The 17,805-nt window shown below is 37.2% G+C and overlaps 1 protein-coding gene across 2 annotated transcripts in view; it reads left to right on the top strand.

Moving 5' to 3' along the window:
- LOC131160115 (kinesin-like protein KIN-14B) overlaps positions 1-17,101 on the top strand; it is a 68,998-nt gene extending 51,897 nt beyond the window's left edge. Inside the window, exons 17-23 of one of the 2 annotated variants that reach the window (XM_058115467.1) lie at positions 8,435-8,626; positions 8,734-8,949; positions 9,361-9,708; positions 11,211-11,309; positions 14,228-14,374; positions 14,473-14,631; positions 16,354-17,101. In XM_058115467.1, the coding sequence (XP_057971450.1) occupies positions 8,435-8,626; positions 8,734-8,949; positions 9,361-9,708; positions 11,211-11,309; positions 14,228-14,374; positions 14,473-14,631; positions 16,354-16,809 (1,617 nt within the window). In that variant the 3' untranslated portion in view covers positions 16,810-17,101. Of the gene's footprint in view, positions 1-8,434; positions 8,627-8,733; positions 8,950-9,357; positions 9,709-11,210; positions 11,310-14,227; positions 14,375-14,472; positions 14,632-16,353 lie in introns of both variants that reach the window. The other variant, XM_058115459.1, reaches the window with a different exon arrangement.
- Positions 17,102-17,805: the final 704 nt, after the last annotated feature.

Below are 17,805 nucleotides of genomic sequence, written 5' to 3'. Positions count from 1 at the left end.
TGCTCAAGCCCATATTTGGAAACAATAATATCCCACCAAAAGTGGTCTTTCTCCTTCATAAACCTCCATAAGCACTTCTCGAGGAGGGATTTATTGAAAGTGAGGGATGTCAACCCAAACTTTCTGAAAAAATGGATTGTTTGACCACTACCATCTAACAAGGTGATATTTAAACTCGTCTCTGGAGCTTCCCCAAAGAAATCTTCTCTAAATTCCCCCCAATATCCTAGGGACTAAGGTTGGCAAGGGAAGGATAGACATGAAGTAAATTAGAAGTTTCATCAAAGTGCTCTTGATGAGCGTGTGTCTGCCTCCTTTTGATAAGAAATATATTTTCCATCCTGCCAATCTCCTTTCAAATTTTTCAATAATAGGGTCCCAAACTGGCAGACTCCTTTGTCTTTGAATTTGGCTCCTAGGGGGAGACCGAGGTAATTAATGGGAAAGGTTCTCATCTTGCAACCCATAAGACCAGCAAGGAAGGTCCCCTTTTGTTCACTCCAATTGGAATAAGCTCACTTTCACAAAGGTTCACTTTTTGGCCTGATATAGCCGCAAACCTTAACAAAATGCATCGAAGGTTGAGGATCTGAAGGTGGTCATCTGCAAAAAGAAGATGAGAAACTTCCATAAGCCTTCCATTTTTGTCCACCTTGAGACCTTTAAAGATTCCTCCTTCAATAGCTTTCATCTACATAATGAAGCACCTCCATAACCAAAATAAAAAGAAAAGGGGAGAAGGGATCTCCTTGTTTCAAGCCTCTTGAGGGGTGAAAGAAATCAAAAGGGTGGCCATTTATGAGCAGAGCACTAAGAACCTTGGGGTTTTGATGCTTAAGCAATCCAATTGCACCATAGCTCCCCAAAGCCCACTTTCCTAATAGGATAAAGAAGGAACATCTAGTTGACATAATCAAATGCTTTCTCCATATTCAGTTTGTACACTATTCCCCTTTTTCCTTCCTTCAGATAGGCATCAACCACCTCATTAGCAATAAGGGCAGCATCCATAATTTATCATCCATCCACAAAAGCATGTTGATACTGACCAATGACTTTTGATATTGCTTTTTTGAACCACTTAGCTAGTACTTTGGCAATGATTTTATAAATGCTTCCCACTAAGCTAATAGGGCAGAAATCCTTGATGTTAGCAGCCTAAAATTTCTTTGGAACACAAGTGATGTTGATTCAACTGATGAATTTTCCTGATCTACGAAACTCCTCGAACACGTTTAACATGTCGTGCTTGAGGAGACTCCAATTAGCCTGAAACAAAGCCAAGGAGGAACTATCCGATCCAGTTGCTTTATCCCCATTGCAATTTTAATAGCTTGGAGGATTTATGATTCTTCAAAGGGTCTCTCAAGCCACCCTGCAGTGAAAGAATTGAGAGATCTGAAATTGATGCCATTTGTGCTAGGTCTCCAAGTTTTGGGTTTAGTGTAGAGGTCTTTATAAAAATCAGGAATACCGTTCCTAAAATCCTTTTCCCTTGTTAAGGTGATTTGCCCTATTTCAATCCCTAATAAGTGTTACTTCTACAATGCTCGTTTGTTGTTTGATGAAAGAATTTTGTATTACATTGTCCCTTTTTGAGCCATAAAATTCTGGATTTTTGCCTTCAAGATATTTGTTCAAGATTAATAACCTCATTCAATTCCTTCTTAAGCATAGCTCTTTTGGCTCTCTATTCATGATCAAGATCCTAGATTATTACTTGCTTATAAAGCTCATTGATGTCATTAAGGATAACAATCTTCTTTGCTTGGACATTTCCAAAGGTGTTTCTGTTCCATTTCTTTAGCTTTTATTTTATTCCTTTCCACTTTGAGACAAGCACAAAACTAGCCAGAATAGATGACCACCAAGTTTTGACAACTTCGTGAAACCATCATATTTTAACCACATATTCTTGAAGCCAAAGAGGGTTGGCCCCCATTTCACTCCCCCTATGTCAAATGAGATGAATAAATGATTTGAGGTGGGCCTAGGAAGAAGACTTTGAATCATGTGAGGAAAATGAAGTTCCAAGTCAACTGAAATTAGGAACATATCAACCCTTGGAAAGGAAGGCGGCTCCTTGGAGTTGGACCAAGTGAAGTTGCCACCAATGAGAGGGAGATCGAGAAGGGCATTCACGTTAATAAAGTCGAGGAATTCTCTCATGCTACTAGTCTCAAGGCTATCCCCACTTCTCTTCCTTGGAGCCGCCATCATGAGTGCACCTGCAAATTAGAATGATCGAGACGATGAGAGGGACTTGGCATGGAGACTCAGTTGATTGGTTGGGCAAGGACAACAAACTAGAATCTAGAAGATTAGGTAAAGGAAGAGACTCATTGAGCTCAAAAGCACTTAGGGACTAGGTGCAATAAGGTGTAAACTCAAAGAAGGTAGCATCTGCCAATACAAAGAAGCGATGCAGCACAATACTATAACAACGATATCCCTTTTGAGTATATGAGTGGTCCAGAAAGACACATTTTATAGCACAAGGATCCAACTTATCCACTCCAGGAATTAGTTTATGAACAAAGGGCACATCCGAATATACATGGAGGGAGTGAGAATACAGGTGAATTAGGAAAGAGAATGGAGTAGGGAATTTTACCACTAAGATTAGAGGATGACATCCTATCGATTAGATAGCAAGTAGTAAGTATAATATCACTCCAAAACAATATAGTTACATGCATTTGATAAAGTAAGGTGCAAATGGTTTCAAGAATATGTTTATTTTTCCTCTCTGCAACCCTATTTTGTTGAGTGTGGGCGTAGGATGATTGATGGAGAATTCCAAACTGAGTCTTATAAGTGAACTAAAATACTCTTTAGCATTATCACGTTGAAGTATCTTAGCTAGCAAACCAAATTGAGTCTTTATTTTAGAACAAAAGGCACAAAATATGTGAAATAACTCGTAACAATCTTTTATTAATTATGGCCAACTCATTCTTGAATAATCATCCACAAAGGTTACAAAGTACTGGAAATCCAACTTGGACACAACTCTACCAGGACCCAAAACATTAGAATGGACTAATATGAAAGGGCTTGCAGCCCATTTATTGACTTGGGAAGCAAAAGGGACACAATGGTGCTTTCCCAATTGACAAGACTCACAATTAAGGCTAGACACAAAACTCAAATCAGGAATAAGACGTTTCAACCAGTGAAGGATGACCAAAGCGACAATGAATCTAGAGAGGTGTATCAGTAGCTATGCAGACGGTAGGGGATAGCGGCTCAAAGTGATAAAATCCACCAGATTCACGCCATCCGCTAATCGTCATCCCCATCTTCAAATCCTGAATAACCATAGAATTAGGGAAGAATGTTAGGGAACAGTTCATGGATTTAATAATCTTGCTAACGGATATAAGATTAGAAGGCTACTTTGGAATATACAAAACTAAAGGAAGAGAAATAAAAGAAGTGAGATTTATAGTCCTAGTTCCCTTGACAGAAATGGTGGATCCAACACAAGGTAAATTTGCAGGATATTGAAGAGTAGAGAAAAAATTTGGTATATGTGATATGATTAGTGGCAGCGAAGTCTATGACCCAGGGACTAGGGTGAGAAATACTGGATGACAAGCATACTGTGGGATTATCTGTTTGGGCAAGAGATGCAATGGGAAGAGAAGCTTGTTGTGATGCTTGATACTGTTGGAACTTGGAAAATTCTTCCTCTAACGTGGATACAGTACATTTCCCTTCACTCGGCCCCAAAGGTGTGGAGTGGGTTTTGGTTGCATTGGTTGCTCCCAAAGGTGTGAAGTCGGTGGTGGCTGCATTGGCAACACGTGAAGTTCTACCATGGAAGTCCCAACACTGCTCCATAGTATGATTACCTTGTCCACAATGAGTGCACTTGTGAGGAATGCTTCTACCTTGTCCATCTCTACCACCATGACCACTTGAACCACCTCGATAACCTCTGTGGTTGTTTGGTAAATAATTAGAATCACCCTGTGTAGCAAAGGCTGTCCTCTCAGAGCTAGATGCAAGAGCCGAAGAATGTGTGCTAAAGGAAGCACAAAAGACACGAGAATAAACATCGACAAGTGATGGCAACTTTGCATTACTAGTATCTTGGACCGTACTGCCTCAAACTCGGGTCTCAAGCCCGCTAGAACCTAAGGAATTGTCATATGCTCCTTTTGCTTCTGCATCTCACGAGCGTCGGCGGTTATAGATTGCACAATGTTAAGCTCCCTATGAATATGTTTCATCGCTCCAAAATAATTTGCAATGCTCCTAGCTCTTGGTTGTAACTAAAAGTACTCTTGGGATAAATCATACATACGTGTAATGTTACTATTGTATAGAATAGAATCTTGGCATAATCTCAAATCTTCTTACACATATCTAGATGCATGCACATTTGTGCAATTTGTGGAGATGCATCCACATATATGCAATTTGTGGCTCCATGGAATTTCACAAGAGGGAAACAATCAAGGCATCTTCTTGAATCTGCACTTCTATTCTCTTCTCATCAGAAGGATCATATTAGAGCAAGTGGTCTAATTTTCCTAATCTTGCTAAATAAAACCGAACAACTTTAAGCCATTGAACATAATTTTTTCCATCTAATTTTTGAGTGGTTATGTGTTGCAACGATGAACGAAACATGTTTTTGGGATTCATAGACTCCATCCTAACACTCACAAACTAACAATCACACCAATGTCAAACAAGAAGGACAATCAAAACTAATCGTGACAGTTGCAAACAATGTAAAGCACCGACAATACCACGAACGAGCTTACAAACGCTGCCACTGCTCCAAGAAACTCGCAAAGAAGCCTTTACGAACACTAAACAACAACTAACTGATTACCACAAGTGCATGGTCGAAAAAGGTTGGATATTTAAGCAAAAAGCATGCCCAATAGCTTGATAGTATTATCTTGAGAAGCAATCAAAACATGGTAGAGAAGAAAAAAAAAATTGGCCAGAAACTCTCTCACGCATTGGCCCTAGAGGTCAGCACGGCCAGCAATTGGTTGGCGTGTTGCGGCTCATGGGGCACTTGCCAGCGATAGGGTTTTGTGTAGGTAGGCTTCAAAGGGTTCTTTTTATGGCGATATGGTTGGTTTTGTGAAATAATGAAGGGTGGAGGTGGAACTGAGAAGAGCAGCGGCGGGAAGGTGTTTTCCGGTGATGGTTGAGTATGATAGGGTTTAGGTTGGATTACGCTTTGATACCATGTTTAGATTTTGATCAAGTGAATGGCCTAACTTGAAAGTCCTTTTTTCTAGTAATGATTGCAACATTGAATGGCATAGTTACTCGTGCATCTAGTTAGGTCAGTGTTTTAAAAGGCTCAATCGAGGCTCGTCCAGTGTTTTAAAAGGCTCAATTGGGGCTCGTCCAGTGTTTTAAAAGGCTCAATCGAGGCTCGTCTCAATGCACGACATGCCTAAAATGCCTTGAGGCTTAATCTAAAATACCAATTTCCAAAAAGGTCAATGCATTTCATGTTGAGGCTTGCGCATTTTTATAGGAGGCACTCCTTTTGCACCTTTTTAGTTGAGGCCTAGGCATTTTGGGTGTGTGATGAAGTAAGAATTGGTTAAAAAAATTTAACAGCATGTTTGTATAAGAGGAATGTCATAGTATGAGTTGATTTATAGAACTATTGGACCTCAATATTTCCAAAATAATTGAGGGTTGTATCTTAGATCATGAACTTTGAACTTTGTAATAGTATAACTATCTCTAGTCATGATTTATGTCATGTATTCAAGTTAGCAATTTTTGAATGGCCAACAAGCAGTTTGCAAAGTACACATAATTTTTCTTTCTTACATTATATTTGTTAATCTCTTAATTTTTCCTTCTTGAAAGGCTTACACCCCAATGCCTTAAGACGTACGCCTTGCCTCTTAAGGTTAAAACGCTTGCCTTATGCCTTTGGCTTTTAAAACATTGAATTATGCTGGTTTTGTTGTTTAAATCTTATATTGGGAAGTGTGGAGACTTATCAAAAATGTATTTGGTGATGCAAAAAAATGAGCTTCTGTACTGTTGACATATTAGGATTCTTTCAGGAAAATCTTTTTTCCTGTATTTAATGGGAATGAGTTTTCTCTGAAAAAATTTACATGGAGATCTCTAGTTGCTTCTATGACACTAGAAATGGATCCCAAGGGATGAGTTAATGGAGTAATTCCAAAACTTTGCATCCTTTGTTAGTGGCCTTCGAACGGGAATAGCCTTGTCATATTGTCATTGATTATTCTTTCTTTTCACATAGGAAATTATTTGGAAGTTTCTAGATTCAGTAACTTGTGCTTTCCCCTTTGAAGGAAGTTTTGAAGGATTGGCTTTTTGTTCCCCTGGTGATTGAACTGCTGAACGGAACAAATGAATGTTTGAACATAAGTAATAAATTTTTGAAGAAGTGGACAACAATGTTGTCATATGGTGGTGATGTGATGCTTTTGTCTTTGTTGTCACTACTTTACTTTTATATCAACTTTTCATAAATTGGATAGCTGTATGATTCCTATATATTTTGAAGATGCAAGCTTTTTTTCCCTTGCTCCATGTGGTCACGTAGGCACATATTTGTGTTCTTTTATGACATGCTTTTTCTACATGTTGATTAATTTCGTTTAATTGAAAGGAGTGCGCATATATTTTTTTCAATTGAATATAAAGGTTGATGAACTCTATTGCTGCTTGGTTGCGCAAGATCCTAGATTGCTAGGCATCAAAATAGTTGTAAGTGGAAGTGATGCAGGACAAAAAACCAGTAAAAAAAGTTGCTGTCAAAGTTACTTTTCACATCATTGCAGCACAACACTGTTTGTGCTACTGTAGCTGCATGTTGCTTTAGGTTTTTAAGGGTATTTGAATTTTTTGTTTTTTATTTTTATTTTTTGTTTTGTATGGCTGGGTTTCAAGGGCTGTGATTTACTGTTAAGATTTTTTGGCCTTGTCTTCATAAGTAAATGTTTGGGAATATCTGTAGATAACTTGACTTTTATTATCAATAAATTTTCATTTCAGCCTTTGGATTTTATGTTCCCTTGAGAACTTGCATTTTGTATGATTACCAGCCCAAGAAGTGGATTTTCCTTCGTTCCCTCTTAACAAACATTGGCTTGGATGGACACTGGAGTAAATCCCTGTCTCATCTTTGGTATCTGAGATGGAATGCAAAAGTTGAAAGGGATTTAACAAGAATTCAAGTGGCTTGGACATGCCTAAAGATGATCTCGAGGATGAAGATTATGATTTAGCGCAACAACAGCTTTTCCACGATGCAGGATTCACACAAAGTACAACAAGAGGCAGTTAACGCATGATCAAGACGAAGTAGCTTGTTTTATGGATTGGGACTCTCTTATTTCAATGCCTACTCTGATGAAGATGAGATAGTCTAGATAATTTTTCACTTTATAACCAAGTAGTCATTCACAGAGGGCATACATCAAGTGATTGATCAATGCTCTCACTTAGTTGAGTGATCAGCCAATTTGTTTCTCTCTGAATTTCCACATCTGTTTGATTGAAGTTTGTTTAGTAAAGTTTTGGATGGTAACAAAAGTTTACATGGGTTAGTTCGGAAGGAGATGATTTTCACATGATACGTCATTGGATTGTGTGTGTAAATTGAAGAACAGATAAATGATCAGATTTGGGAAGATTTTCTAACATGCTAATTAGCTAAAAAATATAATTAAAAAAAATGAAAGTGATGCCGCCATTTTTTTGATGCAACAATATGGAGTATACAAAGAGGCATCCCATTTTTTTCTTGCAAAAATGATTGCTTATGAAGTTAGTTGAGCATAATCAACTGAAAGCTGAATGCAAGTGTTTTCACAAATTCATTTGGGCACAGTAACTGTTCTTTTGTGTAGGATTTGATGGGACTAAGGGTTGGAATGCATTGTGATGGGGAATCACCAATGGAACTTTAGATGTTTATATTGTAGCTAGGTTTTTTTATTTTGTTTGAATATTCTGGTTATTTTAGAAGTTTACTCCATTTAAATTTATTTTGTGTATTTTAAGTTCTTTGGGATTATTTTGTAACCATGTGTTGTAGTTGGGATCATTTTGTACCTATATGTTTTAGTTGTAATGTTGGGGTATAAATATCTTCTTTGCAATATGTTTGGCAGACAATTATTGTTTGGAATAGGGTAGAAATGGAATGCAATGAAAAATTAAATGAAGAATAAACAAAAATCAAGTGAGAAATTTGATTCTATTCCATACCTGCATTCTGAAGATGCTTCCAACTGTGTCGGGAAGGACCATGAGTACACTGTTTTAGTGGCAGGAAATGTTTCATCACAGCACATGCAATATGTGATGCGTCTAACTGGATTTTCTTAAAATTTGTTCTTAAATTAAGAACATTTATGGCACCTATCCTGAATAGACTTGTGCAATGTCCTGGTTGCAGGTTTTGGCTGCCGTCATTAAAGCAGGTGCTTCCAGAGAGCATGAAATACTTGCTGAAATTAGAGATGCTGTTTTTTCTTTTATCCGTAAAATGGAGCCAAAGAGAGTAATGGATACCATGCTTGTTTCTCGGGTTAGAATTTTGTACATAAGATCTTTGCTTGCTAGATCACCAGAGCTGCAATCCATCAAGGTAGCAAAACACCCGTTGCTACCTTTTCCTCGTAATTGTCAAGAAAATATGCTGTCACCTTTATCTTTATTATGGTTAAATTGTGTTTCTTTCCTTCTATTTTGTAGGTTTCTCCTGTTGAGCGGTTCTTGGAGAAGGCTAATACTGGACATAGTAGAAGTTCTAGCCGGGGTAGCAGCCCTGGAAGATCTCCTGTGCGTTATGATTCCAATGTGAGGAATTCTCTGGTTGATGAGCAAATCCAAGGTTTTAAAGTCAACATAAAGCAAGAAAAAAAGTCCAAGTTTTCATCAGTTGTTTTGAAGATGCGGGGCATTGATCAGGTAGCTTTTGTGATGGTGTGAGATTAGTGTGCTAGTGTGTTTGCGTCTTTAGGGTGTGAAACCCTGTGCCAAAATGCGACCTTTAACATGTAAATGCTGAAGTGAAATGTGCCATTAAACATTTTATCACTATTAGATGAATTCCTATCTTCTTTTTTACTATCCTGAATTTTGTTGTTTTCTTTATCATTCTCCTACATGCACAAACAAATGCAATTGTGCGCACAATACTTCCGTTACTTTGGGAACTATTTCTCTCTTTCTTTCTTTCTTTTTTAATAAGATATGGGATGCTTGCATTTTCGCAAGAGACTAGCAACTTAAGTAAGACAGTTTTCTATAGAATTTTGGTTTAAAGCTCTGCAGAGTTTCGTTATGTTGTATGTGAGATTGGAGTCTTATGTACAGGAGACCTGGAGACAGCATGTAACTGGTGGAAAGCTTAGGGAAATAACAGAAGAAGCCAAAAGTTTTGCTATTGGAAACAAGGCTCTTGCTGCTCTCTTTGTTCATACTCCAGCTGGTGAGCTGCAGCGTCAAATTAGATCCTGGCTTGCAGAGAACTTTGAGTTTCTTTCTGTCACTGGAGATGATGCTGTTGGGGGCAAAACTGGTCTGTTAGAGCTGCTCTCTACGGCAATCATGGATGGCTGGATGGCTGGGCTTGGTGCTGCATTGCCTCCCAGCACCGATGCTCTGGGACAGCTTTTGTCCGAGTATGCAAAGCGGGTGTATACTTCTCAATTGCAGCATTTGAAGGTATGTCCTTGAGATAGTTGGGGCCTCAGGCAGGCTATATATAGATATGTGTGTGTGTGTATACATCTTAAATACTTGACTGATTTTCCAGTTGTTGCAAAAATCTGCATTGATGTATTTAATTGGGTTCCTACCCATGGAATGGTTTCAGTGATGAGTGAGTTACACACGATGGTTAGATCTCTGTTACTGGCCAAACAGTGAATGGATTTGGCTGCATAGGATTGATTAATCTGTATGCACTTTTGCTTTTATTTCTGAGTCATGTGCATTCAACATTAATGGGGGTTTAGTCCATTTATTTTGCAAGTATATTTATATTGATGCCAAAAATGTGTGAGATGACATGACACAATGGAGAAAGCCTCCATTTCTCAACGTAAACATGATAAACTAGTTTTTCTTTTAATGCATGGATCAAGTATCTTTGAGAGTATCTGTGAACCATTTAGCCATTTATATAGAACTGAAAGAAAAGAAGGGAGGAAGGAGGGATAGTTTTGATCTAAAGGAGGGTGAAGAGTTTCTTCAGAACTTGGAATAAAACTCGTAGTGTATCTTCATGCAGTTCTCTTATTTGCTTTCTTTTGAAAAAATCAAAAACAAAACATTATCTAAATTTTTTTTAAAAATTCAAGCCTCTTTTTCAGAAGTTATGATGTATTCCTATGAAAGGGTACTGAGGGGGTGCTGCTCAATAAAGTCAGCTATCAAAAATAAAAAATAAAAAAAGGAAGGGAGGTCTTGTGTTATAAGATATCCAGAAATCCAGGAAAAAAAATGCATATAAGTCCTTTAATTTCTGTACGAACAATTCTTTTCTCTCCAAAGCTTTCATTGACCACCAGAAGCTCCCAATAAGACTCAGAGACACACCAGCAAGTCTCAAACTCTGATTGCAGCCTTTTGCTGTCCAACAGTGAAACATTGAACTACAACCGTTTAACATTAACCACACAACATTACATCTCCCTTCAGATGCTCCAGAGTTCATGCCATTCATATGAATATTTTTTTCTTTATTGGAAGAAATGCAATATAATGTGAAGAATAATTTGGATTGGTGGATTTAATAGGACACAGCAGGATAAACATTTCCTTCTTTCCAGATTGTGGAGCTGTATAACAGATCACTGAGTTAATAATGTATTGATATTGTCTTTGTTCTAATTATTATTTGACGTTGTAGACTCCCCTATATTACAGCATTCTGTCTGCAGCAACTTTCTGTTTTTGTATTGACTGCGAATCTGCATTCCTATCTGATTTGCCACTCAAATGATTTCATGTTGTCCCTTGGCTTGACATTTTTGCCCCTTTGCTTTTCCTTCTACAATGTGCACAATTGTCTTTTAAAATTCCTAGAATCGCATATATTTTATATGCTGGTTATGAAAGTTGGCTTTGCATTTGATTTTGTGGGGTTGTTTGCTTTTATTCCTGGCTCAACAAATCTTTTGATGTATTCAGAATTGCTAATAGCTGCATTGGTCTTTTTTCAGGATATTGCAGGCACCTTGGCAACAGAAGAGGCAGAAGACTCTGCTCAGGTAGCCAAGCTGCGATCTGCCCTTGAGTCTGTTGATCACAAGAGAAGGAAGGTAATCATGTTTGTTCAATGGATAAATTCCTGAGTTTTGCATGTTCTTAAATGTCTCTATATTAATTTTACTTTCTACAGTGATTTTGCTTCAATGTTGGTATTTAGAAGCTAGAACCCTGTTTACATTTCCCTGAGAGATTCCCTGAGGTAGCTGTTAATTGCCGATTATTATTATAATTATTTGTAGTAGAGTAGTAATAGTAGTTGTTTTTATTGATTATTTTTTGTAGTAATAGGCATCTAGGGCCTTGCAAGAGGACACAAAGATGTTGACGATGACGTGGTCTGAGCCTGGGGTCATTACTATTGTTTTAGATTTAGGCCGGTCATCTGTCTCCTGTCCTGTGCCACCCAGTTGGAAAATCAGAAGGCCTAACACTTGGTGATTAGAGGCTGATTTAATTGTGAGGTGGAGAAGAGAGATGTGGTTTGGGCTCTGTTAAGGATTATTTTGGTCATCTAGCGTTATTAGTATGTGCAAGAGTTATGTTAGTAAGAGTATTATGGTTATTGGTATGTCCTTGACGTATATTACATATAGAGTTAGAAACCTATCATTGAATTAAGGTCTTCTATTTTACCCAATTATTCAACATGGTATGAGAACCAGATCTGACCTAAACACCAAGTTCATACCAAAACCAATCCTAAAACTCAAACCAAAACCAAACCCTAAACCTCGAACCTGCTACTGTAGAAGGATAATCTGCACCACCGAAGCGCAGAAGCAAAGTCCAGGAGCTGCTAGAAAATCCTGGACACTTCTGCCGTTTTAAGAAACTCAAAGCAACCTTGATATTTGCAAAAATAACCACATAGCCACCCACAGAACCTGTCGATCTGCTACCCTTTGAAATTTCAGTCAGAGAGTGTCCCACATGCTGCCATGCGCTGCCTGGAATCTGGCAGCTCCAACTCCACGTGCTGGCTTGTGAAAATATTTTGAGCTAGATTTCTGCTCCCATTTTTTCCAGAATGTTCTAAATACCTCCATGCATCATGATATCAAGTTGTTAACCACGCAATTTGAAATATGTATATATCAACTTTTTTGATTGTTCACTCGGAGAATTTTGTTACTGGATGTTGGTGCCGTCAGGGCTGTTTTAGTTTCTTGGGGCTGTGTGAGAGCTTCTTGGTGCTGTGGCGGCCTTGTGCTGATTTTATTTGTGGCTTTGTGGTGGTTCACCTTTTTTGTTGTTTGGTAAGGGTTGTGTGTTGGTTTCTGGGGGCTTTTTGTAAGCTTCTTGGTGATGTGGCAGCCTTACGCTGGTTCATTTGTGACTCAATCATGGTGGTTCACCTTGTTCATGGTTATTCCAGTTGTTCTGACTATAATTGTTTGAGTGAATCGCATACTATAACTGTCTTTAATGAGTATTCAAGGTTTCTGTAGTATCAGGCATCCTAGCAAGCATCTCATCACGTTGCATCTTTTGCTTAGAAAGGTAATCCTACAGTTTATGTGTATTCTGGTATCTCTCCCACTAGTCCTTGGGTTATCAACTTTGTTGCCACTAATCATATGGCAGGTGTAACAAACTTTTTTTCTACCCTCCAGTATCCTGAAAATTTACCTCAAGTTACCCTTGCTGGTGGGTCAGGGGATAGGAACAGTAAATCCTACCCCCTCCATCTCTCTTTCTTCCGTTTTGTACATCCCCTAATCCCCTTTCAATCTCATATTAGTTAGTAAGCTAACAAAGTCACTAAATTGTTCCATAACCTTCTAAGGCTTTATCCTCTTGACTTGTCTTTTCTTTGTTTTGATAGTTCTGAACCTGCCTCTTATTTATTTTTACATTGTTCTTTCTTCTGGAGGATTTGGAATAGCACTTTGGTTTTAATGGGGAAAGCTGGGTTTGTCCAGGGTTGGTGGAGGATATGCTAGCTATTTCTTTTTCAGTGTTCAGGAGGAGGAAAGATAAATCTGTACTTAGTTGATGTGGGTTATATGCTGTGTTGTGGGGTGTTTGGATGAAAAAGAACACCGGTATGTTCAAGGGATAGAAGTCTTCATGGTCTTTGACTTGGGATAAGATTCAATATTTGGCTTCCCTATGGGCTGGCTGTTGCTGCTAGTTGTTCTAAAGGTCCATCTTTGATGGTGTTCAGCTGGATAGGTTTGCTGTTCTGTATTATGTTTTTATTTTTCTATTTTTTCTGTTTATTCTTTACTGGAGGATTTCTTATTCTCCAGTCTTTACATTCTCTCTATTAACACTATACTTCTTTTTAAACCCAAAAAAAATAAATTTTCAATTGTTGGCTGTTAAATTTAAATGCATGGGAAGTGGTCCTTAAGGTACAATGCATGGAAGATTGTGAGGGACCAATCCCTACCTTTCTTTTGTATGCCAATTGGTTGTTTGGGGCTATTGTTGGTTGGTGAGGATGATAGTCAAGCTTAAGAAAATCTACTGGTTGTGAATAAATTGCTTTTGACTTAACATTTTGAGGGCGATCATTTGGTGAACTGTTCATCAACATATTTAATGAATTTTAGCTTTTAAATATCTAATGAACCAAGGTGTTCCTAATGCTGCTTTGTTCAAATTATTTGATCTTTTACCCTCACTAAGCAGTACTTTAATTTTGTTTATTTGATTGTTCAGTGGAGTGCATTCGAGACAGCCTTTTTTTTGGGGTGGGGTTTGAAGCTATATAATGACATGGCATATACATATTTATTTTTATTGAACATTTCACATGAATTGAAATGCAGGTGATGAAGTTCAGTTTTAGAGAGCTTACATGAGCTCATGACCAAGGCGTCTATTGACAGTCTTTCCCTTATAAAATATTAAAATATCACTTGCCATAAATGCACCATATGACGATCAATATCTTGGTTGAAATTAATTTTGCATTTTGAGACCTAAACTGTGAAGCATGATACATTATTTCCATCAACAGATTCTGCTACAAATGAGGAGTGATGCAGCTTTACTAACTCTGGAAGATGATGGAGTGAAGCATGATACATTATTTCCATCTACTGCTGCTGAAGATGCTCGGTTAGCATCTCTTATTTCCCTCGATGGCATATTGAAGCAAGTGAAGGTTTTCCTCTTCACATAACTTTTGTTGTTTCAATTGATTTCTGAGCTACTGTTATTTGAGAAACATGTGAAAAAAAAATGAGTTTATATTGGTAACAGGATATACTGAGACAGTGCTCTGTAAACTCACTGAGTAGAACTAAGAAGAAATCAATGCTTGCAACTCTGGATGAACTTGCAGAACGGATGCCTTCCCTTCTTGATATTGATCATCCTTGTGCACAGAGGCAAATTGCAGACGCTCGTCATGTGGTAGAGGTATGTGAATTTTTTGTGCTGTATTACTTTTTTTTCCTTGATCAACCAGAAATATATGGTGTATTGCTATAAAGATTCCAAGAGATGCATTCTTTACAGTACTAGGGAACTCATTAAATAATTCCTCAAAAGGCCTTTGCCTCATATAAGTATAGATTATCAAGAAAATTTGCAGTATCCTGAACAATTGAGCTAAAAAGCGCCATTTCCCAAAAATAGAGTTGCAGCCCATATCTCCTTCAAGATTGAAAGGATAATTCTTTGCCACTGAAGACTTTATGATTTGTGTCCAAAATCAAGATGAAGCTCCAAGCCTGTTTTTTTCCTTTTATTTTTTCTGCCAAACAAATATTGGCAAATAAGAAGCTCCTTTCCAGAGGGTAACTGCAATGTGCCAAATCCCATCTCCAATGACTTATAGCCTATGGACAATGAATGAGAAGATGACTAACAAACTCCTCATCCTTCTTACATAAGAAATGCTGATTGACCATCACTAAGCTCTTCTTTTAAATAATCAATAGGGGAAACTGTTAAAGCTTAGTATAGATTGGCCCAGAACCTAACAACTTAAGGTTTTAGTATAGTGTTAATCTGACATGGTATCTTTGGAAGTCCTGGTGTAGTGAATTCCAAAGAATGATGTAGAATAGTATGTTTAACAGTGCATGTAATCAATGTTACACAGTTCTTTCAAAAAGAATCATCAGTAAGAAAACAGGAAAGAAAGCAGGGAGAAAAAACTCCTAATCAAAGACCAATAGCCAAAAAATTCAAGGAATGAAGAAAATTGTATTCCTTCCCCCCTAAAGTTAGTGGTCATTTAAATGGAGAAAACACAATCTCATCCTTCAGCATTACAGATACTTTTCAGAACCTTTCATTCTGTAGTTCTTGTTGCTCCAAACACTCCACATCAAACCTGAAGGAATGGAACTAAGGAGAACTAATCATTGGTAAACCTTTTCAGCTAAAGAACTGGTCCAATGAAGAAAGTCATATAACCCATGAGATCCCAAACCACTCCACAAACTGTTTATTTATAATCATTCGGCAATGCACAATCAAATGGGGAACTGCTTTTTCACAAGTCTTTTTTATCTATTCGGCACATAGAACATATAATAAATTAAATAAGTTCCATTATTTTTATTAGAAGTCGTAAAAAGTCTTAACATATTTTGACCAAGTTATGCTAGACAGTATTATTATTAGAAAAGTTATAATTAAATTAACAGTTTGCACATGACAAAAGACTTGAAAAGAAAAGAACATTGGAGCTGAATTAAACACCAAAAAAAAAAATCAATTTGCAAATATTGACAAAATACAAGAAAACATGTTTTAAAAAAAAGGGTTATGGTCAAGTTGTTAGTGATATGACCCCCTGTGCACATTGATGTCCGGTTTGACCAATCTGGTGGCTTCACCAAAGTATATGCCATGCACTTGACTCCAAATCACATGGGAATAAGTTAACCAAGTCTAGCACCCTACCCTCTTGAAAAAAACCAAACAAAAAAAAACCCGCACATGTGCACTAACTGATTGGAAAACCAAAATGGCTTAATTCACACAAAACCGATATGGAATTTTATTCTGCTGAAAAGGACAAAAGAATACCAACTTCTCATCTACGAATAGGTTTGAGTTAGGATTTCACATTTGATACTTATCCATGAATATTCCCCTTGCTTATTTTTGTTATCTCATAAATTACAGTCAATTCCTGAAGAAGAAGACCATCTTCAAGAAAAAATGCATGCTTCAAGACCATCTATAGAGTTGGGGGGTGGAGCTGAAGTTGATGTGGCTCAGTGGAATGTCCTGCAGTTTAATACAGGCTCAACAACTCCTTTCATTATCAAATGTGGAGCAAATTCAAATTCAGAACTGGTCATCAAAGCTGATGCTCGGGTTCAAGAACCAAAGGGTGGTGAGATTGTGAGGGTTGTCCCAAGGCCAACGGCATTGGAAAATATGAGTCTGGAGGATATGAAAGAACTATTCTTCCAATTACCAGAGGCTCTGAGTTTGCTTGCCCTTGCAAGGACTGCTGATGGAACCCGTGCCCGATATTCTAGACTCTACCGAACTCTGGCCATGAAGGTCCCCTCGTTGAGGGATTTAGTTGGTGAACTTGAAAGGGGTGGGTTACTAAAAGACGTGAGGTCGTGAGTGCAAAAATAAATCCTATGCTAGTTTATGTCACCGTTGCTGATGGTGGCGCGCCTCAATATAAATATCATATTGGAGAGTTTGTCAACACAGTTGGAAGTTGGCGGGGAAGATCTTGACATTTGAAGGCCACCTTGTAACTTTTATTGTGCACGCATATGTTTATTCTTGGGTCTGTCTGTTGCTTATGTTGATAGCTGCTGTTTCTTTTTTTGTAATGTATCATTCCCTTCGTGTAATATATTGATGAATGCTCAAAATTTATTCAGTAAAGGGAAAATTTTTGTAGTAACAATTTGGGTAAGTTAGTTGCAATACCACCTAAATAGTGTTGGATATGTTTTTGAAAAAAATTTTAAGTTAAATTGATTTAAATTTGTATTATGTGTGTATAGTATTGGATTAGAAAAGGTATTTTTGTTTGATAATATTAGAAAATCGGAGTTGATTTTGATTTGTAATATTATTTAGATTGCCTTTGGGAACAAAAAATTTTGTTATAAAATGTGTATTTTAAGCTTCTGAGTTTGAAATACATGTTTGGATAATAAAAGAGTGGAGTTGAAATGCATGCTTTTCTCTCGACACTTATCCTATATTTGGAAAGGCTTTAAATTTGAATTTATATTTATATTAAATTTAGAAAAAATATAATATAAAATTGTATTGAAATTTGTTTAAATTCACTCAAAAATTTAATCTAAGGTTCAAATTTTGTATTTTCAAACGCAATGTTAAAAAACTTATACTAAAAAGGTGATTCAAATTGTTAAAATAATGATGATGATAATAATCAAGTTCTCAAATTTAATTGGGAGAGAGATTATGAAAATAACCTAGCAATAGGAATTGTATCATAATTCATTAATATCAAAATAATAATAATTTTAGGATACTAAATAAAGAAATTTTTAGTTAAGAGTTGTAACTAGTAACAATAAATTATTTCTCATAGTGACCTTAACCAATAAGAAAATTATAGCAAAATGACCTTTT

Source organism: Malania oleifera, chromosome 1 (assembly GCF_029873635.1).
Source record: "Malania oleifera isolate guangnan ecotype guangnan chromosome 1, ASM2987363v1, whole genome shotgun sequence".
In the NCBI taxonomy this organism is placed as follows: Eukaryota; Viridiplantae; Streptophyta; class Magnoliopsida; order Santalales; family Ximeniaceae; genus Malania; species Malania oleifera.
This window is presented reverse-complemented; position numbering and strand designations above follow the sequence as displayed.